The sequence below is a fragment of the Pipistrellus hanaki genome (assembly GCF_964339955.1).
Source record: "Pipistrellus hanaki genome assembly, chromosome: 18".
NCBI lineage: Eukaryota > Metazoa > Chordata > Mammalia > Chiroptera > Vespertilionidae > Pipistrellus > Pipistrellus hanaki.
Genome location: NC_140520.1, coordinates 40,325,620 through 40,347,266, shown reverse-complemented (window position 1 = coordinate 40,347,266; position 21,647 = coordinate 40,325,620). Strand labels below are relative to the sequence as shown.

Below are 21,647 nucleotides of genomic sequence, written 5' to 3'. Positions count from 1 at the left end.
AGCACACCCCACCTCCCCCAGACCCTCTGACTCCAAGCCCCAGGGCCATTGCGAGGCCTGCCAGCCCCCCTCTGACAGAAGAAAGGAGGCCGCAGCTCCAGCCCAGCTTCTCCGCGGAGGGTCCGTCTGCAGGCACTTCCCAACTCAGACCCTGAAAGGGGGTCCGGACAGAGGGGGTGGGGGGCTGGCGGCTGGCAACCTCAGGTTCAGAGGCTGGGCCTGGAGGACTGGGCCCCCAAGGAACCCCAAAAGAGCCCCTTGTGGCACCACCCCAACCTCGAGGGTAAGATACGTCCCAGCCAGCCAGGATCTGGCCTGGGGAGGAGGTGTAGCCCTTTCCCACCAGGTCACCCACCTGGGAGGGCCGGCTCCCCCACCAGGACTCCACCTTTCCGGGAGGCTGGGGGCGGGGCGGGAATTCAGGACCTCGTGCTAGGCCTCCCGCACCTCCTAGCTGAGAACCCCCCTGATCCACAACCGGCAGGGCCCCCTCCAAATCTTGTACCGGGATGCTGAGCGCCCGGGGATGGTTCCCGCGGCCACTTCCTCCCCAGACCTCACATCCACAAGCCGGCCCGGCCCTTGGTCAGGCCCTTGGCCAGCAGCGAGCAGGGGTCCGGGAGCCAGACTGGGCACTGTGGGGGCGGGGCGATCGGAAGCCTGGGGACCGCCCCGCGAGAAGCCCCTTCCTGCAGCCCTCCCCCTTCTCCCTCTTCCCACGCGCTCCCGGGTCCAGGGCACAACGACCCGCCACAACGCGGCCCCAGGACCCCTGCTGCCAAGGCAGGCGCCCGCCCGCCAGCCCGCTTCCGCCCTCCGAGAGCAGACTGGAACCGGAAGCGAGGCACCGCCTCCCGCCCCGCCCCCAAGCACCTGCCCTAGAAACCCGCGGATCTGCCCAGACTGCGCCAGACTCCTGAGCAAGCAGCACCCACCCCAGGCCCCGCCCGAGCCGCACTGATCCAAGCGGTGTGTCCCTCCGTCCGCCCTGGGGCCCACCAAGAACAGACGGGAGTCCATCGCGGCTCTGAACACTTTATCTCGGAAAAAAAAGAAAAAGGGGGAACCGTCCCCACAAGGGAGAAGGCCCACGTGGGCCCTGCCTGTGGTTCTCCCTGGACATCTGCACAAGTCTCAGCCGCTGCCCCACCTTCTCCTGGGGCAGCGCCACTGCTCCTTCCCGCACGTCTCGCTGAAGCCTGTCCCCTGGCATCCTCAGGTAAAGGGGGAACCGGGTCCGGGGCAGCCAGGTCTCATCAGCAGACACCAGGCAGGCCCACTGGGTGTGTCCAGCATCCAGCACGGACACCGGGTGTGCACCGGGCTGTCCGCCAGTGCCCTTCCGTGTTCACACCCTGCAGGCTGCTGCCTGACACACCCTCTGAGCCTCCCAGTCTCGTGCCAGAAGTGGGCAGGGCAGGGCAGGCACGGCCCAGGAGCCACTGCTCCAGACTTCCTGCCGCTCCGCCGCAGGGAGCCGTCAGCTGCTGTCGCTCTTGATGACCACCTCCACGCCATGGTGCCGCAGCTGGGCGCGCAGCAGCAGATTCTTGTTCTTGAGGTCCTCCACCTGCAGGAGCAGAAAGGGAATGGTCCCTGTGCTGACTCCGACCTCCGCTGGTGAAGGGGAGGCGAAGCCTGTCTATGGAAAGTGAAGTACAGGGTCCCAACGGGGCTCAGCGGCTTCGGGGTCCGAGAGGGCTCCCTGGGACAGGAAGCTGACCTGCTGGCGAAGCACTTCATTGTCCAGTTGCAGCTGGTCCAGCCCTTGCAGCTCCTCAGACAACCGGTGGTTGCTCTGCCGCAGCTCCTGGATATAATCACAGGCTTTGGAGAGAATCCCACCTTTACTCTGCAGGGAAAGCCAACAGAATGCGGGCTGGGCTAGGAGATACTTCCCAAAGCAGCGCACACTCTCCGCCTCACTTTCCCCCAAGAACCCCAGAAGAGAAGGCGACTCTGCGTGCAGCCCGGGACCGGCCCGCCGGGCCTGACCTGGCCGGACTTGGTGCTCTCCATGGAGCAGTCGGGGATGATCTTGGACAGCTGCACGATCCAGTTGTTGATCTTGTCCCGGCGGCGCCGCTCCACTGCGGGAACAGTGAGGACAAGGTGACAGCCCACACTCCCACAGGCCCAGGAAGCGCCCGACTTTCCCCTCACACGGCCGCTGTCCAATCCCACCAGACAGCTCCCAGCACCGCCCCGGCCGCACCCACCTTCATTATGCTGAGCCCTGCGTTTCTCATCCCGAGTCGTCCGGGGAGCTTCTGACTTCCTGACCACGGAGCCCGGGGCAGCCAAGTGATGAAGGTAAAAAGTCAGATTGGCACTTGGGCAGGTAATCACACAAGACCTGGCACTCGTAGTAACAAGGGAACAGGTTACTCACGGGGAGTAAGGATGGGTCCTGGGGGCAATGGAGCGCTGGCTTCCTCCTTGCAGCACTTCTTGTGGTGACATCATCACGAAGAACTGACCTGGGAGGGTTTGGGTAGGGCGTCAGCGCATGGAACTAAGAACCTCAGCAAGCTCTGAGGCCAAGGCCCTGAGACCCTCCTCTAAAAATGGCAAACTTCTGCCAGCCAGTGTGGGTCAGTGGTTGAGCGTTAATCTATAAACCATGAGATCAGTTTAATTCCAGGTCAGGGCACATGCCTGGGTTTTGGGCTCAATTCTCAGGAAGGGGCATGCAGGTGGCAGCCAATCAATGATTCTCTCTCATCATTGATATTTCTCTCTCTTCTGTCTCTCTCCCTCTCCCTTCCTCTCTGAAATCAATAAAAATGTATTTTTAAAATAAGTAAACATAAAAAGGACAAGGAAAGAAAGACAATAAACAAAACAAATAATTAAAAAGGGCAAATTTCCTCCTGCTGAGGGGTGGTCCCACATTCCCTGCTGCCTAGCAATCAGGGACCACTGCCCGCTGAGCCAGCATGTCCCACTGCCCACCCTACCCTGCAGCCCGCGCTTCACACAGCATCTCACCGGTGCCAGGAGGGGTGGCCTGTCCCAGCAGGGCCTCCGAGCCCTGGGTGGTGACAACAGCGGCTGCACTCCCGGCCGCGGTCCCCGCCCCGTCGCCCACAGCAGCGCCAGGGAAATAAGCATAGTGTGTCTCAGCGGCCGTCCCCTCTGTGTCAGCTGCCTCGTCGCTGGTGAACGCACCCTGGATCACCGCCTGAAGGAAACCAAGAGGACAGAGTCCAGTGACCATCAGACCCTCCCCAGGGAACTCTCTGCTGCTGCTAACCCTGAGGGAAATGGGGAGAGTCTAGAGTGCCTGGGGACAGGGAGCAAGATGCCTCACCACCGCACCCCTTCCCTGCCTCATCCCCCTCAAAAGAGTTCCAGCCCCTCCCCTCCCATACCTGGGTCATGGACTGAGCGGCAGGGTAGCCACTGATGGCACCCGTCCCCTCGGTCTGGCCGTCCAGCTGCCCCTCGGACACCTGGATCACCCTGTACATCACCTAGAAGCAGGGCGGAAGGGGAAGGAGGAGAGAGGACAAGAGAGTAAGCGCTAGGGCTCCAGGCCCCTCACAAAGTGTCTCCTAGACAGGCCCCCAGAGGCCTTCAGAGACACAAGCCAACCGCTCCCCGTCTATCCCCATATGGAGGTTTCAAAGTAGCTCTACTCCATACCTACCTCTCTTCCAAACCCAACCCCCAACAGCCCACATCGTCACCTCATCCTCCAAGCCAGGTCTCCACATGACAGGCTCCATGACCTCCCTCTGCCCGCCCAGGTGGCACCTGCGGCACCTGCCCTCCTTTACCTGGCCCCCATTCTCAGCTCGGAAGACGTACTTGACGTTGGGGTCGGGGAAGGTGGCAGATGACTGGATGCTGGCAATAGCCACACTGGTCGGGTCCTCCCCAGTTGCCACAGCACCTGGATTCAAGGATCAAGAAGAATCTGTGTTGCCTTTCTCCCCATTTCACTCGCCTGCCATCAGAGGAAAGGTGCACAGACAGCCCACAGGGTGGGAGAGGCCATGATGGGCTCTTGTCCCAGCTCACTTCTCTTTCTACCACTCACCTTCCTGGATCTGCACTGTCCCCTCTTCCGTCTCAGCTGTTTTCTGCTGCCTGTTTGTGAAGGGGCCAAGGGTTAGGAAAAGGGAGGAAGTCCATGGAAAGCTCACTGGCATTCCCAACAGACCCTAGGCTAGCCTGGAATTTGCTGTTTGTGATGGACACAGACACTGAGCTAGCACTGAGCAGGCAGCACCCACCCAATGCTGAGAACAGCACTAAGAGGCAGGCAGGAGTGCTTGCATTTCACAGACAGAAAACCAAGTCACAGCCACAAGTGCTTCAGGAGATGGGACCTGAGCGGGTTTGCCTGACTCCAGAGCCAGCACATTCTCCCATCCCACACCCACCACACACCCACCTCATCTCACTCACCCCTTCATCTCTCTGTGAGCAGCACATCCAAAGAACGGGCCCTTCTTCGGAAGTCTTTGAATCTCCTGCCTGAGTGTTAAGTCCTGGCAGAAATCAGGAGTTTGCAGTGACCCTAGGAAACTGAACAGCTCCTATATTAAAACTTAGGCTCCAAGAAGACACAGCCAGGAACATAACCCCATTTCTGCAGGGGACAATCCGTTTCCTCTATCCTGATGCTGAGCAGTGGGCCCCCTCACCTCCAGCAGGAGAGGAATAATCACACGGAGGGAGACAGATGAGGATCACAGCTCTGTGATCTGCAATGGCACGGGGATCAGGAAGAGCACTGATTAGAACACCATCTTCAAAACCCACAGGGCTGACTAACCCTGGACCAAAAGGTTGCGGGTTGATTCCTGTTCAGGGCACAGGCCCAGGTTGCAGGCTGGATCCGCATTTGGGAGTGTGCAGGAGGCAACCAATTGATGATGTTCCTCTCATCGCTGTTTCTATTTCTCTATTCCTCTCTCCTCAAAAAAATAAAAATAAATAAATAAATAAATAAGTCAATAAAAACATTTTTAAAAAACATAAAACCACAGGACCACTGAGGCTGAAGCCTCTTCCAACTGCTCAGCCACACGCTGAACCCAGTGCCAACAAATTTCTGTTCTCAGATCCAGGAATCCAGGAAGGCGAAACCAGAAGCCCATTGCATGGGAAAACCCTCCCAAAGAACCATAAACACCAGACTTGGCCTTTGAGGCCCGTTACAGTGACAGGCTCTTGTTCTGGTGTCCAGATGGACATGTTTGCTGAAGACCCAAAAGCACAAGTGTATCCTCTCCACCACAAAGCACAGAACGACACCGTTGCCAAAATGTTGCCAGACAACTCCAAATCCAAGGAGGCTGGGCAACTCCAGGCCGGGCTCTTAAGGGAAGAGACACCCCGAGGTGCCCGACGTGGGGGGGGGGGGGGGGGGGGGCAGGAAACAGCGCGCCGAGCAGACAGACAGCTCCAGACAGACACACAGGGCAAAGCAATGAAGTAATCCCGGCGCCAAAGGGAAACTTTTTGGTAAATCTACCAGTGGGTCCCCCAAACCTTTCCCATCCAAGGAAAATTTTCAGCGACGAGCCTTGGAAAACCCGGACCCAAGGAAAGTGTTCTCCAAAGGGGGAACTGAAAGCGTAACCGTCAGAGGAGGCTGCGCTGCACAGAGGCCGCGGTCCCCGCGGGGAGGCTCGGCGGCCGGGACCACCCACCTGCCGCCCGGGCCGCGCGGGCAGCGCCGGGCGCCGCAGCGGCGAGGACGGCCTCCGAGGGCCCGGCCTGGTCACCGCGCCTCCCGGGCGTCCGGAAGCATTTCCCGGCCGGCGGCGCGCGCGCTAGGCGGGAGGCCCGCGGGGCGGGGCGGCGGCAGGGCGCTGCTCGGGGGGCACAAAGGGAAGGCGACGGAGCGCGGGCGGCGGCGCCCGCAGCGGACACAGCGCGGCGCTCGGCCCGGCGCGGAGGCGGGACGTGCAGCCGGAGACAGAACCGGCGCGGCCCCTCCCCTAGCAAAGGCTTCCTCCAGCCTCCCCGCCCGGGACACGGTACGCGGTCGAGGCTGCCGTTCCTGCCGGCGCAGCCCGCCTCCAGCCCCGGCCCGTCCTGCACTCACCCGCCTCAGACGCCGACTCCCGGGGACAGGGATCTCCGTCTTCGGGGCTCCATGGGCGGCTGCGCATGCGCGCCCGGCGGCGGCCATGCTGGTGCGGGGCGGAAGTGCCCCGCGGCCCGGCCCGGCCCGCCCCGCCTCTGAGCGGCTCTGTCTGCCGCGCCGCCTCCAGGAGGCTGGAAAGATCCCTGAAGCGCGGCGTCGAAAGCCTGGGCGCTTTCCCTTCCTGACGGACCGGGCCTTCCTGTTTAGTTCCGGGAGGGAGGGAGTGACGGCGCCCGGCGGCGCCATCTTTGGTAAGGGCTGGGAAGGCCACTTGGCCTCAGGGCCCGCCCCGGAGCGTTTTGGGCGGCGCCTGGGGCGCACTTCCTCGCTGCACACCTCGGGGGTGGCGCCCGCCGACTCTCGCTCGGGACCCGCGGCTTCCGGTGTGTGAGGCGGTTCCCCCGAGAGCGACCCCGACCCTCCTCTTCGCAGTCGGCCCCCCGGTGGACTCGGGGAGCGCGAAGTCGGCGGAGGGAGCTGCGCAGACCGGGCCTGCGGCCGCGGGTTCCAGCCGCAAGCGCAGGGCCCGCCTCTCGGAGCCGGCCGGGAACGCGGGGCCCCGGCGCTGACGCAAATGTCAGCTTCTCTTCGCTCCGCCTGCCCAGCTCCGGCTCCGCGCGTTGCTGGAACCAGGCCCGAGCGCCAACAGACACAGGCTGGGCGGGCCAAACGGGGAGGCGCGCCCTGCCTCCCAGGCTCCAGCCAATAACGAGACCGCGCCGCCGGTGAGACATGCTTTATTCCAAGCTCGGCCCGCGGAGGGGACCCGTCGCGGGCGCCATCCCTCCCGGAAGATCCTAGGCAGGAAGTCTGGAGGAGACGCAGTTCCTTAAGGCGACGGAAGCCGACGCGGGGAGCTGGAGGAGCCAGACCTTCCCGGACACGGTCTCCAAAGCCACCGGGCCTGTCCTGACCCGGGCAGAGCGGGCCTCGGGCCGTAGAACGGAACCGGAACCGGACAGCCCTGGAGTGCTCGCGAGCAGCCTCCGCCCTGGCCCCGCCTCCCGCCTTCACTCCCCAGGCGAGCCTCTGGGTGCCTGCCTGCCTTGGGCAGTGACCTCACCCCCTCCTAGGAACAGGCTCTGGGCCTCCTCGGAGTCTCCTCAGGGGCAGGTGCTTGTGCCTGAGACAAGTTTAGGTAAACCAACCAGACAGACTGCCTTCCCCGGTCAGAGAAGTCGGAGGGCCAAAGCCTAAAGAGGGGGCCCGGCTGCTCAGGCTGCAGGAGACAGCTAGGCAGGGAACCCAGAGGCTGAAGACAACTTCCTGTCCCCTGTGCTCTGGTCCTAATCATAGTCCCTCACCTCTGCCAGGGTCCTCCTGCGTTTCAAATGCATATGATCGGCGCTGTGGGGGCAAGAGGGGCTGAAGAGGCTGGGGCTCTCTGGGGGGTAGACTAAACCGGCTCCGGGGTTCAGACCCTTCTGTGCCTTCAGGTGGGAGCTCTAGGCAGCTGAGGGGCCGAGGGGAAAGGGCAGGGAGCATGCTACAGGGAGAGGTTCTGGGGATGAGGCTGTAGTCCTCACTCCCGGCACAGGTCTGGGTCCGCCACACCCCCAGCGCCTCAGTTCGCTGGCGGTCCCTGGCCAGGGCCACAGCAGCATCAAAGGAAAGACTGCCTCCGTTCCTCCAAGAGGACCGAGAGGCTCCGGAGCCCCGAGCCCTTTCCCCAGGAGTCCCATCCAGCCGACCAGGCCTTGGGCAGGGGTTTGCCGGTGCCACGTGGATCTTACTACACATTACACTGGGCATCTTGGCAAATTGTGGCTTAGGGGGCACCACCGGCACAGAGCGGACCTGTTGGACCTGAACCTGGGTGGAGGCCAGGCGCATGCCCACGCTGCCAGCCGAGCTGAGGGGACAGGGGCACAGATGGCAGCCCTCTGGACTGGGCTGCCCCTCAGGCTCCATCTCCTCTGGCCGGGGGGGCTGCGGGGCTGCCTGTTGGGTCTCAGAGGCCTGGGCACTGCCCTCTTTGGCATCATCAGCCTCTAGGGACACTACATGCGCCCCTCCAAGGAGGAAGCCCCCTTCTTGATGGTTTCCAGCCCCCTGCACTCCCTCCGCCTCTCCATCCCCACTCTCCCGCTCCCTGCTGGCCTCTGCTGCTCCTTGGGCTGCTTCTGCGCTGTCTTCACCATCCCCTTGGTCTTCTCTGCCATCCTGGTCTCTGTTCTCCCTCTGCCCTTTGACATGATCCTCACCCTCTCCGCCTTCCCCAGCCGCTTGGGTGTGGACAGCATCCCAGCTCTCCCCAGCAGCTTGCACTTCCTGGGCCCCCTGCTCTGGGTCCCTTCCAGCGTCCACCTGGGCGCCCTCTCCTTCCTCAGCCTCTCCCCGTCTTTCAGGCTTTACTTTCTTCTCGTCTTTACCTGGCCCTCCTGTTTGCTCCACACCCTCAGCTTCCTCCATGCTCTTACCTTCCTTGGCCTCTGTCTCCTCCCCACTTCCTTCCCTCAAACTGACCGTCAGCTCTTGGCTCACCTCCGCTTCCCCGCCTTCTTCACCTGCCTCTCCAGCCTCCACCTTGTTCTCTGGACTTCCCTCAGCCTCCTCCCTGACGTCCCATCTGCTGCCAGGCTCCATCTCCTTGTCTCGCACCCCCTCAGCCTGTCCCGGACCCTCCCAGGCCAGGGGTTTAGGCCCCAGAAGAGGACTTAGGTCATCATAGGCACTCAGGAAGACTTCTTCCCCATTGTCCTCTGCCTCAGGCCCCGGCCCCATGGAGTCCGGGGAACAGCAGCTGGGAGCCAGGACAAACTGCGCCTCCTCCAGAGACAGCTCATCCAGGGGCGGCTCCACGGAAAACTCCTCCACCTGTGGGCACAGCAGTGGCTGAGGACCCGGGTCCTGTCTTTCCTCAGGAGTCCTCACTACCCAACCCAACAGGCTCCTCCTTACCTGAGGCCCAGCTCCCAGCAGCTCCTCCAGATAGCCCATCCCAGGGTCGTCCTCCCCAGGAGAGAAGGCTGCTGCCGCTCCTGCCGCTCCTGCCGCGGCCGCCTCCCCGTCCTCCGCCCCTACCCACTCAGGCTCTGAGCTGCTGGAGTCCTCCAGGAAGGAGAAGGAATCTTGCACCTCTTGGGACAGGCAGTCCTCTAGGGCAGCGACCAAGGCTGCTGGGCCGGAGTCGGCCAGGGGGCCTGGGGCTGGACTCGCCTCGGACTTCTCTGTTGGAAGAGGTGGCCCAGGAACACAAAGGTCAAGACCAGCCCAGACCCCTCTAGGGTGGCCTTTCCAGCGCTGCTGTAGGCCCCCAGCCCTGATGGGTTGGAATGCTGACCCTCAGACCAGCGTTCCAACCCATCAGCTCAGAGCCGCTTGCACTGGGTGCCTCCCAGGTGCCAAGCACATGCACCTCATCTGTTTCCCTGCAAAGCACATGGCCACACAAGGGTGTGGTCTCCATGTTACACGTGAGGGACCTGAGACTCAGAGATGGAACAGGCTGCCGAGACCACTGGGTGGAAGACATTGGTCCCACACAGACTCCACAGCCACAGCCTTCGCCCCTGCCCGACACTGAATGAGCTCAGAGCAAAGCTCAGACCCCCTCTCCCCTGCCCTGAAGCAGCCGCTGCACCACGCGGAGCCAGCAGGCCTGGCCACCGGCACCACACGCCCTTCATGTGGCATTTGGCACAGAATGGCCGTCAGTAGAGTTAGCCGTCCGTCAGCACTAACGCTATGACTCAGTGCTTTCTGTCCTTAGTGACCCTGCCTGTGTCCCACCACGACCCTACCCTCGGGTGGAGGAGAGACCCTCTCGCCATAGATTTCATATGAAGGACTGGATTCCCCCCACCTTGAACCGAGGGCAGGTGAAGGCGACCACCCAAAGACCAAGGCCTCTGAGGCCTTCCCCCCCCACCGCCCCAGCATCAGACCTCCAGCTGCAGGGCCTAGCCCCCACTCCCGGTCCCCCATCCTCACCTGGAGGCCCAGGGCCCGGGCAGGGGCCAGAGGCGGGGCTCGGCCGGGGCTGCAGGGCAGGGCACTCAAGACCGCGGGTGAGCCTGGTCAAGGAGACGTTGGAGATGATGTTGGGAGGCACGCTGAGGATGGAGGTGATGTGCAGCGGGAGGTTGACGTTGTACGGGTCTGAGATGTGGACGCCGGCACAGCGCTCTGCCCGGCTGCCGCCCCCAGCACGGACCGCTGACCGCCCAGTGCGCGGTGTTCCTGGCTCAGAGCTGGTGCTGCCTGGGGCCCCTGCCTCGGGCTCCGGTTCACCTTCTGCTGCCTCTGTAGGGTCATCCTCCAAGCTCTCAGGCGCCCGGGGGCTGCTGGGGGCCCGCAGTGCCTCTGCCTCTGCTTCTGCCTCTGCCTCTGCCTCTGCGGAGAGGGCACCAGCCTCAGCACTGGCCCCGCACAGCGCCTCCTCATCCCACAGCCTCGGAGGACAGCCTGCAGGCACCGCCCGCTTCCCCCGCCACGACCGCACGCCCACACCCAGAGGTCACAGGTCGCCCCACACGCCACAGCGTCTGCTTGTGCTCCTGTGAACACGCCCTGGATTAGGAGACTGCTGTAAGCCAGGCAGCCAGCATCGTGGCTGGCATGTAATACTGCGTTTGGTGGTGCAGCAATAGTAGCTGTTTGTGAAATGAGGGAGTACACGCGCACAAGTGCACACGATGGTCTTGTTCATAACACTGTCACCCTCACAGAGGTGGTTCCACACACAGATGCCAAGGCCCATGCAGCCCCACAGCCCGCACCCACGGCACGCGGGCACTCACCGTCACCAGCCCCGGCCACGGCGCTCAGGGAGTCCATGCTCTTGGCTGGCCGCAGGGTCCCCTTGTCAGATTTGTCCTCTGCAAGACAGGGTGTGTAGGGCCTAGGCCGGGCACTCCCACACCAGAAGGCCCCCTACCTCACCCCAAACTTACCCCTGTCCTCAGCCCCCCGTGGGAATTTCCTCTTGGTCTCGTGGCCAGAGCGACCCAGATTGAAGATTGATCTCCACTTCCTGACCTTCAAAGAGCCCTTCCTCCTGGAGGGAGTGGAGAGGTCAGGGATGGCCTGGCGGCCGGGCGGAGGAGGGCGGGAGGGAGCCTTACTTGTGCTCTGTGATCTCAATGATGGTGTGATAGGGCCGGAGCTGCGGGGGGCCATCGCCAGCCTGCAGGACGCTGGGCAGGTGGTAGGGCAGCGACCTGGGCATAAAGTCCTCGGGACTGCTGGACGCCCGGAGCCCAGGGAGGGACCGCCATCCACTCTCCAGCTCCCCACCTGGGAAGGGAGGGGAGTCGCCACCAAGAACAGAAGTGAGGGCTCCGGGCACCAGCTCCATCTCAGCTGCCTGCTCCCTGGCTAGGATGGCCCTGGAGGCCCTGGTCAAGCTCCTCAAGGGCAGGGGGTGAGTCCCAGGGACAAAGGGGGCCAGAGGTCCCAGGACACTGGCCTGTGGGGGAGGGAGGCCAACAAGCAGTAGCCACTAGTCTTAGAGCCAGGCTAATGGCGGTGAGCAAGAGACGGTGCTGCCGGCAGAGAGCAGAAGCATCTGCTCACACCGGCTGTGCCTGCAACTCCAGGCCTTCGCCATGAGCCTCAGTTTTCTCATCTGCAAAGTGGGAGACTGACCCAGTGACCTCCGAGGCCCTGCAGCTCTGCCGGGACTCCCTGGATGCGGTGTCATGCTGGGCTGGAGGACACTCACCAGAGAGGGCGGTGTCCCCAAAGAGCTGGTCCACATGCGTGAGGATGAACTCCACCACGATGGACTGCACACGCACCTCCATGAAGGCTGCTGTCCCGTTGAAGCCCGAGGCCTCGATGTCCTTGGACCTGAGCGGAGGGGAGTGGTTCTCACCGCTGAGCGGGAACTCCTGACCTGAATCCTTCCTAAAAGTCCCTCACACTTTTCTATGCGCCCTCGGCCCATCTCCACCTCCTCCCACAGGGTTCCAGCTCAAAGCCACTTCCTCCAGGAAGCCCGAGGCACCCTCTGAACTCCTCTCTGCTTTCCGCGCCCACCAGGGCCTGAGCTCCTGGTCATGAGCTCGGCGCAGCCTGCCCCGGCAGCCTCCCTCCCGCAGAGCGCGGCCGGGGCCGTGCTCCAGGCCCAGGAGGCAGGCATGGCTCAGCCCCTGCAGGACCAGGCTGGGCGAGCTCAGAGGCAGTGTCCACGGGCTGAGCCGCACCCGACTCGGGGCAACGCTGAGTCTTTCTGTACTCCACCGGCTCGGGGACCAGTCCCACTGCAGCCCCCCGCACCGCCCCCTCCTGCGCTGCCGGGTCCCCACGCCGCTCCCAGGAGCACGCACCTCAGCAGGTTGGGGGCCCACACGATGGCCAGGTTGCGGGCGTGCATGTTGGTCTGGGCGCTGAGGGAGGCCATGTGCACCAAGTGGCGCATGAGGAACTCCAGGGTCCTGCAGAGGGGCCAGGGCCAGGGTCAGGGATCGGAGGCAGGTGTAGGACTGGCCCCTGGAAGGACTGGGGGTGCGGGCAGGGCTGGGTGTGGGGAGGAGCCTGCGCACCTGTAGTTTGGGGTGGGGAGTTCTCGAAGCACCTCTAGGATCTTGATCAAGCGCTCAGGTTCCAGCTGCACCGCCACTGCCTCCTGATGGAGGAAGGTTCCAGAGCGGGTCAGTGGCCCAGCTTGCTGTGCTTCCTGCCAGAGCTCTGAGGCAAACTGAGAAACAGCTGTGCTGCCCACGCCAGCCTAGCCCAGATGCACAGGCAGCAGGGAGAGCTCGGAGCCAGGACCCACAGACCTGCAGCAGGATCTTGGCTGTGCCTCTTAATAGTCTTGTGACCTTAAACAACCCACTGCCACTGTGCCTAGAGTCCTCTGTGGGCCCTGGTCCCGGGATAACCCCCCGTGGTGCCCAGCCTCGGCGGTTTAGCTGGGGTGGCCGAGGCACACTTTGCTGTCAGGGTCTCCAGGTCCTGTTGCTCAACAAACAAACCAGGACACCCCCCTCAGCCCTCTCTGGCATCCAGCCTCTCACTCACAGCAAACTTGTCATAGAGGCGGTACGTGAGGAGGGGGTCGGGTAGTTCTCTGAAATAGGCCTTGCACAGTGAGGACACGCAGTGGATGTCTTGGAGGTAAACATCTCGCCGTAGGTCTGGCTTCCGCTCCACCTCAAACTCCTGCCTGGGGAAGGGGCAGAGTGGTCAGAAGTGCAGCCGAGAAATGGGGGAGCTGAGGGATGGCTTCAGACAGAGGTGAGGGGCAACATGTGTGAGACTTGGAAGGAGGACCTGGGCGTGCCGGTCACCGCACGGGGCAGTTGTGAGAATAAGCGGCTCAGGGCGTGGACAGGTCCACAGCGGGGATGTGGCTGCAGGCATAACGATGTGGGAAGGGCGGGGGCTGTATCTGGGTACAGAGATGGAAAGGTGGGTGAGTGTAACCTTACATGAAAAGGTACGTGTAAATCTTCATAATCTTGGGTATGGCACCAAAAGCACAGGCAACCCACGGAAAAATAAATTGAACATCAAAATTGCACACTTCTGAGCCCTGATTGGCGTGGCTCGATGGTCAGAGAATAGGCCTGGCACCAGAGGGTCACGGGTTTTATTGTGGTGGTTGTTGTTTTAGTGTATTTTTATTGATTTCAGAGAGGAGGGGAGAAGGGGAGAGAAGAAACATCAGTGATGAAAAAGAGTTATTGATTGGCTGCCTCTTGCATGCCTCACACTGGGAATCAAACCATGACCTCCTGGTTCATAGTTCGGCTCTCAACCATTGAGCCATGATGGCTGGGCCAAAGGGTTGCAGGTTTGATTCCCAGTCAAGGGCATGTACCTGGGTGGCAGGTTCAATCCTTGCCCGCCCTCCCACCCCCGCCCCCAGTCAAGGTGTGTGTGGGAGGCAACCAATCCACATCAATGTGTCTCTCTCACGTTGATGTTTCTCTCTCTGCCCCATCCCCACCCTTCCACTCTCTAAAAATCAATAGAAAAAAATATCCTCTTTCCTTGGATGAGGATTTTAAAAAAGATTACAAACTAGTGCTCATCAAAGGGCACTGCCGAGAGGTGACGAGGCCACAGGACGGGGCTTGCAAGTCAGACTGAAGGAGTGTCTGACATTGAATGAGTGTCCAGAATATAAAGAACTCTTTCAATTCAAAAGAGACAAACCAACTTAACATGGACAGAAGCCTTGAACAGACATTTCTCAGAGAAGACACAAGAGGTGCCACGTCACCGGCTGTCAGAGATGCTAGCGCAGATGAAATGCAGTCACAGCCACTGAGGCGGCGCCGAAGGACAGGGTGACGGCGGGCACTGGGGACCCTCCTGGGAATGTGAAACGATGCAGCTGCTGCGGGAACAGTTTGGTGGCTCCTTTAAAAGTTCAACATAGACTTTCCACATGACCCACAATCCCACACCTGTATGCACACACAGGAACTGCAAGCATATGTCAACGTACATATGTACATGAGTGTCTCTGCACCATTATCCTAACAGCCAGTAGGCAGAAGCAGCCCAAAGAGCCATTAACTGATGAGAGAATAAACTCCGTGTAGTCGAGCCACACCACGGAATGTCATTCAGCCATCAAAGGGAATGAAGTGCCAGTACATGCAACAACACACATGGACTTTGAAAACAGGCCAACTGAAAAACACACACACAAACATTCACAGTTATATGATCCATTTCTGTGAAATGGGCCAAATAGGAAAACCCGTTCAGACAGTGGCAGTGGCTGTGCTGTGGAGTGAGAGAAGATGCTCTGAACTGAGAGTCACGGCTCGCAGCCTGTGAGCAGGTAACAACCACTGTAACGGGCATCTTCCTTTTATTTTTGTAATATGTGTTCTTATTGATCTCAGAGAGGAAGGAAGAGACAGATAGACACATCAATGATGAGAGAGGATCATTGATTAGCTGCCTCCTTCATGCCCCCCACTGGGGATTGAGCCCACAAGCCAGGCATGTGCCAGAATCGAACCCAGGACCCTTCAGTCCATAGGCCTACACTCTATCCATTGAGCCAAACCAGCTAGAGCTTAAATGTGAATCTTTATGTGGTGTATTTCATGGTAGGAGAATTTTTTTTTTAATTTATCCCTAGGGATTTTATTCTTTTTTAAAAAATATATATTTTATTGATTTTTTACAGAGAGGAAGGGAGAGAGATAGAGAGCCAGAAACGTCAATGAGAGAGAAACATCGACCAGCTGCCTCTTGCACACCCCCTACTGGGGATGTGCTAGCAACCAAGGTACATGCCCTTGACCGGAATCAAACCTGGGACCTTTCAGTCCGCAGACCGACGCTCTACCACTGAGCCAAACCGGTTTCGGCAATGGTAGGAGAATTATACCAATGTTTTAAAAAATATTTTTAATTGATTTCAGAGAGGAAGGGAGAGGGAGAAAGAGAAACATCAATGAGAGAGAATCATTGATTGGCTGCCTCCTGGGAAACAAGCCAGCAACCCTGCAACCCAGCCATGTGCCCTGACCAGGAATCTTATCGTGACCTCCTGCTTCATAGGTCGATGCTCAACCCCTTGAGCCACAGTGGCCAGGCACCACTGAGTTGTTTTTTTGTTTTGTTTTTAATGTAGATATATCCAAGCCAGCATATGAACCAGGAGGACACGGTTTGATTCCCAGGCAGGGCACATGCCCAGGGCAAGGGCTCGATCCCCAGTGGGGACGTGCAGGAGGCAGCCGATCAGTGATTCTCCCATCATCGATGTTTGCATCTCTCTCCCTCTCCCTTCCCCTCTGACATCAATAAAAATATATTTTAAAAACCACAACGCTCAGTGTGCATGTGAGAGAGTGTGAGTCTGTGCACATGCTAGCTGGGCCAGGGAGCGCTGGTCTCAGCCTCTCCTACGCAGGCTCTCCTGGAGCCTCTCCCTGATGCGGGGCCTGGTCTGTGTCCTCCGCCCCCAGGCCTGACTTACCGGAGCTTCTGGATGTTGGAGGAGACCCCCGAGAGGCGGTAGATGCCGTCCACCACGCCATACTCCTCCACAAACTCCGCGCAGCTCCTCAGCACCTGGGGCACTGGGCGCAGGGCAGACACAGAAGCCGTCGCAGGTCAGAGGGCAGCCTCTGGGAGGGCGGGCAGCCCAGGGCAGTGCCCATGGAATAAAACTTGTCAAGAAGATTCTCCCCCAACTGCCCCACCTCCCCCACCTGTCTGCCCAGGGGCAGAGCCTCAGCGTAACCCAGGGGGAGCCGCTCCTATGGGGAAGTTCTGACTTTATGGAACTGAAGTTTCTCTCTCTGCAATGACTGCTTGCTACTCTAGACTTCTAAAGGGTTAGCAATCTGTTTGAAAGTGTGCTATAAATCTTCCAAGGCCAGCCTATACTCTGCGTCCCAACCACATGGGACAGGGCTGCTGGGATATCACCGCTGTCGCAGGAAGTCACACAACAGTGACAGGCCTTCAAACCTGTCAGTGCAGGAGAGAAGCTCCTGTATGCATGCACTGTGGAGCTAGTCCCCATTTTACAGATAGGAAAGCTGAGGATCAAAGGACTAGCGAGTACCCAGTATCGCCCAGGGAGAGCCAGGACTAAACTCCGTGAGCTCCAAGAGCGGCCATGCCTCAAGCCCCTGTGACCGAAGCTTCCTAAGGACAAACGCTCCGGGGACCCACCGTGCTATTCCTCCTGTTACGTGACCTGTGTCTCCCAGATGGAAAACCCTCAAAACCCCACAATTCCCTGCTTCAAATCCTTTGTTATAGACACACCCTGCTCCACCCCAGTCTTCACTGTGAGAGGGCAGGGCGGGGCGAGGATAAACTCCAGACTCCACTGTGGGGCAGGGTGGAGCTATCCTCCATTTTGTGTAACGACCCTAGCCCTCACCCAACCAATCGGGGTCAGCCAAAGCAGTGACATCACCACCGGAGTAGAACCCGGGCTTGGTGAAATTCGCGCTCTTCCGCCATGCTGTCGGCGAGAGTGGGACAGAGCCCATGCTAGCATGGAAGAGGCGCTTTTGTTTACTGCATCGGACTCGGCTCCCTGGTGGTCCTTGGGGATCACGAAGTCTGGGCGTAACACATTGCTCACCTGACAGACACGGAATGAAATATGAACTATTCAGGTGACAGGTAAGACCCTCACAATCGGGTCCAGCTGCCACCTCAGCCTCAGCGCCAGCAGGCTTCCGTCAGGTCCCTTCCGTCAGACCATGGCTGCGCTCGGAACAGGCTCGGGATCATGTCCTCCCTTGTTCCACCATATTACTCCCTCTCCTGGAAACGCCCTCCCCTCTGGCTCTGCCTGTGAACTCCGCTCTCCAGCCACCTCCAACCCTGCCTCCAGTGCCAGCCGGCTCCCCGCGCCCACGCCGGCCTGCGCACGTACCGCACCTGTGAGGCCCGTCCTGGTCTGTCCCTTTGGACAGCAGTCACCCCCCAGACAGCACAGGGTGGACACATGGCACATGCTCAGTACATGCTCATTGACGCTCAGCTGTGATCATCGGTGCTGGGCACTGAGTGCATTAGCTGCCCCGCCCTGTCCCTCCTTCGGGGCTTCAGGAGCCTGACCGTGTGCCCCACGCACCCCCAGGCCGCCCGGGCCGCCCCCACGTGGGGCTGAGAAGCCTTCCTCTCCGGCCCCTCGGCTCACCCCTCAGTCCCTGCTCTTCTCTAACTGTGCTTCGGAGGTCGGCCAGCAGCTCTTTGTGCAGGTGAGTGAGTAGCACACAAGGAAGGAGCTCGCAACCCACAGTGCACCATTGTAAAGCCCTGGTGTCTGCACCGTGGCCGCGGCCCTTCAGCCAGGCCAGGAGCAGGTGGGCGAGACGGCCTGTGGGGTGCGTGCGGCTGTGCCAGTGCTGCTGCATGGCCAGGAGAGCGGAGCTCAGAGGCCTCGCCCGCCCCCGCCCTCCTGGCTCTGCCTGCTCCCAACCTCCCCCACCCCCGCACCTGTGCCCACTCCCAACCCCCCACACACCTGTGCCCGCCCCCACCCTCCTGGCTCTGCCCGCTCCCAACCCCATCCCCCACACCTGTGCCCGCTCCCAACACCCCCACACCTGTGCCTACTCCCAACACCCCCACACCTGTGCCCACTCCCAACCCCCCCACATCTGTGCCCGCTCTCGACCCCCCCCCGCACCTGTGCCTGCTCCCAACCCCCTCACACCTGTGCCCGCTCCCAACCCCCCCACACCTGTGCCCGCTCCCAACCCCCCCACACCTGTGCCCGCTGCCAACATCTTCCCCCCTGCACCTGTGCCCACTCCCAACCCTCCCCCCTGCACTTGTGCCCGCTCCCAACATCTCCCCCCCTGCACCTGTGCCCCCTGCCAACATCTCCCCCCTGCACCTGTGCCCACTCCCAACCTCCCCCCCCGCACCTGTGCCCGCTCCCAACCACCTGCATCTGTGCCCACTCCCACCTCCCCACACACCTGTGCCCACTCCCAACCTCCCCACACCTGTGCCCGCTCCCAAACACCTGCGTCTGTGCCCGCTCCCAACCCCCCCACACCTGTGCCCGCTGCCAACATCTCCCCCCCACACCTGTGCCCGCTGCCAACATCTCCCCCCCACACCTGTGCCCGCTCCCAACATCTCCCCCCTGCACCTGTGCCCACTCCCAACCCCCCCCCCGCACCTGTGCCCGCTGCCAACATCTCCCCCCTGCACCTGTGCCCGCTCCCAACCTCCCCCCTGCACCTGTGCCCGCTCCCAACCTCCCCCCCGCACCTGTGCCCGCTCCCAACCACCTGCATCTGTGCCCGCTCCCACCCCCCCCACACCTGTGCCCGCTCCCAACATCTCCCCCCCTGCACCTGTGCCCACTCCCAACCCGCCCCGCACCTGTGCCTGCTCCCAACATCTCCCCCCTGCACCTGTGCCGGGGCAACGGCCCTCACTGAGCGCAGTGACGGGCGGTTCCTGATGCGGCACCAGCATCGGTGGCCGCCCCGCACCCAGGGACTGTGTCACAGGAGCCACGGCCAACAGACAGACCCCCCCACCCCCCACCCCCGTCCTCTGTCCACTGTGCGTGCCAGAGGCCCTGTGGGAAGGCGTGTGGGAGCCCGGGAGTCAGAGCCACTGAGGAAATGGGTCAAGGAGGAGGGGGAAGAGAGGTCAGGGTTGGACAGATGGAGGGGGTGAGGAGGTCAGAGGCACAAATCCCGGAGAAGGGAGGGACAGGCGTGGAGGAGGCCGGAGCGTCAGAAAGCTGAGTGAGGTGTCAGAGATGGAGATGGGGCCCACTGTGTGGCTCAGCGGTTGACTGTCAACCCATGAACCAGGAGGTCACAGTTAAATTCCCAGTCAGGGCACATGTCTGGGTTGCAGGCTCCATCCCCGATCCCCAGTTGGGGGTGTGCAGGAGGCAGCAGATCTGTTTCTACTTTTCTTTTTTCTTTTTTTAAATATATTTTATTGATTTTTTTTTACAGAGAGAAAGAGAGAGAGATAGAGAGCTAGAAACGTTGAAGAGAGAGAAACATCCACCAGCTGCCTCTTGCACACCCCCTACCGGGGATGTGCCCACAACCAACGTACATGCCCTTGACCGGAATCGAACCTGGGACCTTTCAGTCCGCAGACCGACGCACTACCGCTGAGCCACACCGGTTTCAGCTGTTTCTACTTTTATCCCTCTCCTTCCTCTCTCTCTAAAATCAGTGAAAACGTAAAAGAAAGCTGGGTAAACAGAGGGCTGGGAAGGGAGACCCCAGAGCAAACAGCTGGGAGCAGTGGAGCAGTTGGACGGGGACGGGTGGCAGGAGGGATGGCAGAAGGATGGCGGGAGGGATGGCGGAGAGGCCGAGCGAGTGTCACTGGGGAAAGGAGCAGTGCTGGCCCCACGGGAGCTTCCTTTCTGTGGGGTCTTGGGCTGGAGCAGCCCCCACCAGGTGTCTCCCCCTCACTCCCACTCTCTGTGCAGGGCCTGGCCCAGCCTTGCGGCCACTCTGGTGCCGAATGGCGCCTCCCGAGGGCTCAGGGGGTCCTGTGGGGCGGGGCCGCCCCTCACCCTCCGGAGGCGCCGAGATCCGACCCAGCACCCAGATGTTGTCCTTCTGGAGGACAGGCTCCTACCCGCTGACAACACAGACAGAGGCCGGCCTGGGGTCTGCGCTGGAGGGGGTGGTGTTCGATGTGGGGGGAGGGGGAGGGTGGCGCCAGGAGGTGGCAGCACTGGGCTTGCAGAGAACCGGGGGAGGATGGTCAGCCGGTCGCACGGGCCCTGGGCCCAGAGCCTCCTCCAGACAAACCCTGCCGGAGGGCTGGCCGTTCCCTGGCAGCCCGCCGGGGAGAGAGGCCCAGGCGGCTGCCGCTGCTCTGCCTCCTCCGTGGGCCCCACGGCACCCAGGCCGCGCTGGGGACGAGGCCTCCGGGAGAAAAGGGGAAGAAGGTGTCTGGGACGCGGGCGGGCCCTGAGCAGGAAGCCAGAGGAACCAGGGCCCTCCCTGCACTGCAGGGGCCACAGCGCCGAGCAGAGAAGGGCAAAGAGGAAACGACAGATTGGGGGGGCCTTCTCTGGGTGGAGCTGGACCTGCCAAAAACAGGGCGGGCGGGAGGGGGGCCGGGACTCCTGCTCCATTCCAATCACACTGAGAAATGCAGCTGCTCCTGGGAGCAGAGGAGCCGGCTGTCCCCGTCCTGCGGTCCCCAGGCCCCCGAGGCCCTCAGGAAGAGGCGGCTGGCAAGTTCTGGGACAGTCCCCACCCCCTCCTCTGCCCTTCACCCCGTCTTCAGACCAGGCCCCAGGCTGCCTTGTTCTCTGGCATCCCCATGTCCACGGCCTCCCCTGCCCTCCCCTTTGCACAAAGGGACCAGGAGGACCCCAGAGAACGGGGGCTTTCCCCCCGGGAACCTCGCTGGGGCCCAGCCAGGCAGGGAGGGCCCTCTCCTCACCAGGACCCACCCGAGTGCCTCCTCGGACTCTCCCAGCCCTTGTCCATCCCTCCATTCAGACCCAAGGACCCGCCATTGCCCCCAGAGGCCCTGCCTTCCTCACGAAGCTTCCTGCCTCGCCGGCCCCTCGCCTTCTGGGGGCACCCAGCCCCTCCCTGCGCGCACCTCTTCCCGCTGCGGCCGTGCCCCGCCTTACCCTCCTGGCCCGAGAGCCGCAGGTGGTCCTGCAGGTCACACCCGAACACCCGCTCCTTCGAGCCGCCCTTCTTCTTGCCTTTCTGCCGAGACTTCATGGCTGCAGCCCAGGACTCTGGCCCAGCCACCGCCGTCCCCCAAAACCTTTGGCCTATGGGTTCCTCACAAAAGTCCTAGCCAGCCCGCGGGCGTGGCCCTGGCCGGGGCAGGGCTCAGAATTGGGGGTGGAGGGTGGCCTGGGCGACGGCAGCAGCTCCTGCCCTGGGGCTCGGGCCTAGGAAGTGGCGGGGAAGAGGAAGCTGCCGGGACCCTGACACAAAACTGTCTCGTGGCCGACCTGGCACTCGCCCTCAGCCTGCTCGGCCCTGGGAGGGCAGGAAGCAGCGCAGCGCCCCAAACCCGCTTCCTGTTAGAGCATCTTTGCAACCACAGGGCGGGGTGGGGGAGGTAGCTGACACTCACATCCTCACACGTTGCTGGGCTTGGCCCATTGGTCGCGGGAGGTGAT

General features: G+C 61.6%; 2 protein-coding genes across 26 annotated transcripts; both read right to left on the bottom strand.

The window, feature by feature from the left end:
* Positions 1–1,021: 1,021 nt before the first annotated feature.
* On the bottom strand, positions 1,022–7,057 carry USF1 (upstream transcription factor 1). Of its 22 annotated transcripts, none has more exons than XM_084867225.1 (12): positions 6,065–6,238; positions 4,656–4,715; positions 4,417–4,536; positions 4,046–4,095; positions 3,814–3,898; positions 3,375–3,476; positions 2,992–3,184; positions 2,393–2,480; positions 2,220–2,278; positions 1,996–2,090; positions 1,724–1,852; positions 1,022–1,570 (listed from the first exon to the last, which is right to left on the bottom strand). In XM_084867225.1, exons 6-12 carry the CDS (start codon positions 3,471–3,473, stop codon positions 1,481–1,483), a joined length of 753 nt encoding a protein of 250 aa, XP_084723351.1. In that variant the 5' UTR covers positions 3,474–3,476; positions 3,814–3,898; positions 4,046–4,095; positions 4,417–4,536; positions 4,656–4,715; positions 6,065–6,238; the 3' UTR covers positions 1,022–1,480. The 22 variants fall into 22 exon arrangements, with proteins under 22 accessions (XP_084723351.1, XP_084723362.1, XP_084723346.1 ...); XM_084867236.1 differs by having other exon boundaries at positions 3,783–3,898; positions 6,065–6,232; XM_084867220.1 differs by having other exon boundaries at positions 3,783–3,898; positions 4,417–4,499; positions 6,065–6,232.
* On the bottom strand, positions 6,828–21,530 carry ARHGAP30 (Rho GTPase activating protein 30). 4 transcript variants are annotated; one of them, XM_084867203.1, is made up of 13 exons: positions 21,141–21,530; positions 16,002–16,104; positions 13,325–13,442; positions 13,073–13,213; positions 12,595–12,677; positions 12,379–12,486; positions 11,772–11,899; positions 11,173–11,344; positions 11,002–11,105; positions 10,849–10,926; positions 10,040–10,441; positions 9,008–9,276; positions 6,828–8,923 (listed from the first exon to the last, which is right to left on the bottom strand). In XM_084867203.1, the coding sequence occupies exons 1-13, from the start codon at positions 21,235–21,237 to the stop codon at positions 7,397–7,399; spliced, it is 3,330 nt and encodes a 1,109-aa protein (XP_084723329.1). In that variant the 5' UTR covers positions 21,238–21,530; the 3' UTR covers positions 6,828–7,396. The 4 variants fall into 4 exon arrangements, with proteins under 4 accessions (XP_084723329.1, XP_084723328.1, XP_084723331.1 ...); XM_084867202.1 differs by having other exon boundaries at positions 6,828–9,276; XM_084867205.1 differs by lacking the exon at positions 13,325–13,442 and having other exon boundaries at positions 13,073–13,217; positions 21,141–21,529.
* Positions 21,531–21,647: the final 117 nt, after the last annotated feature.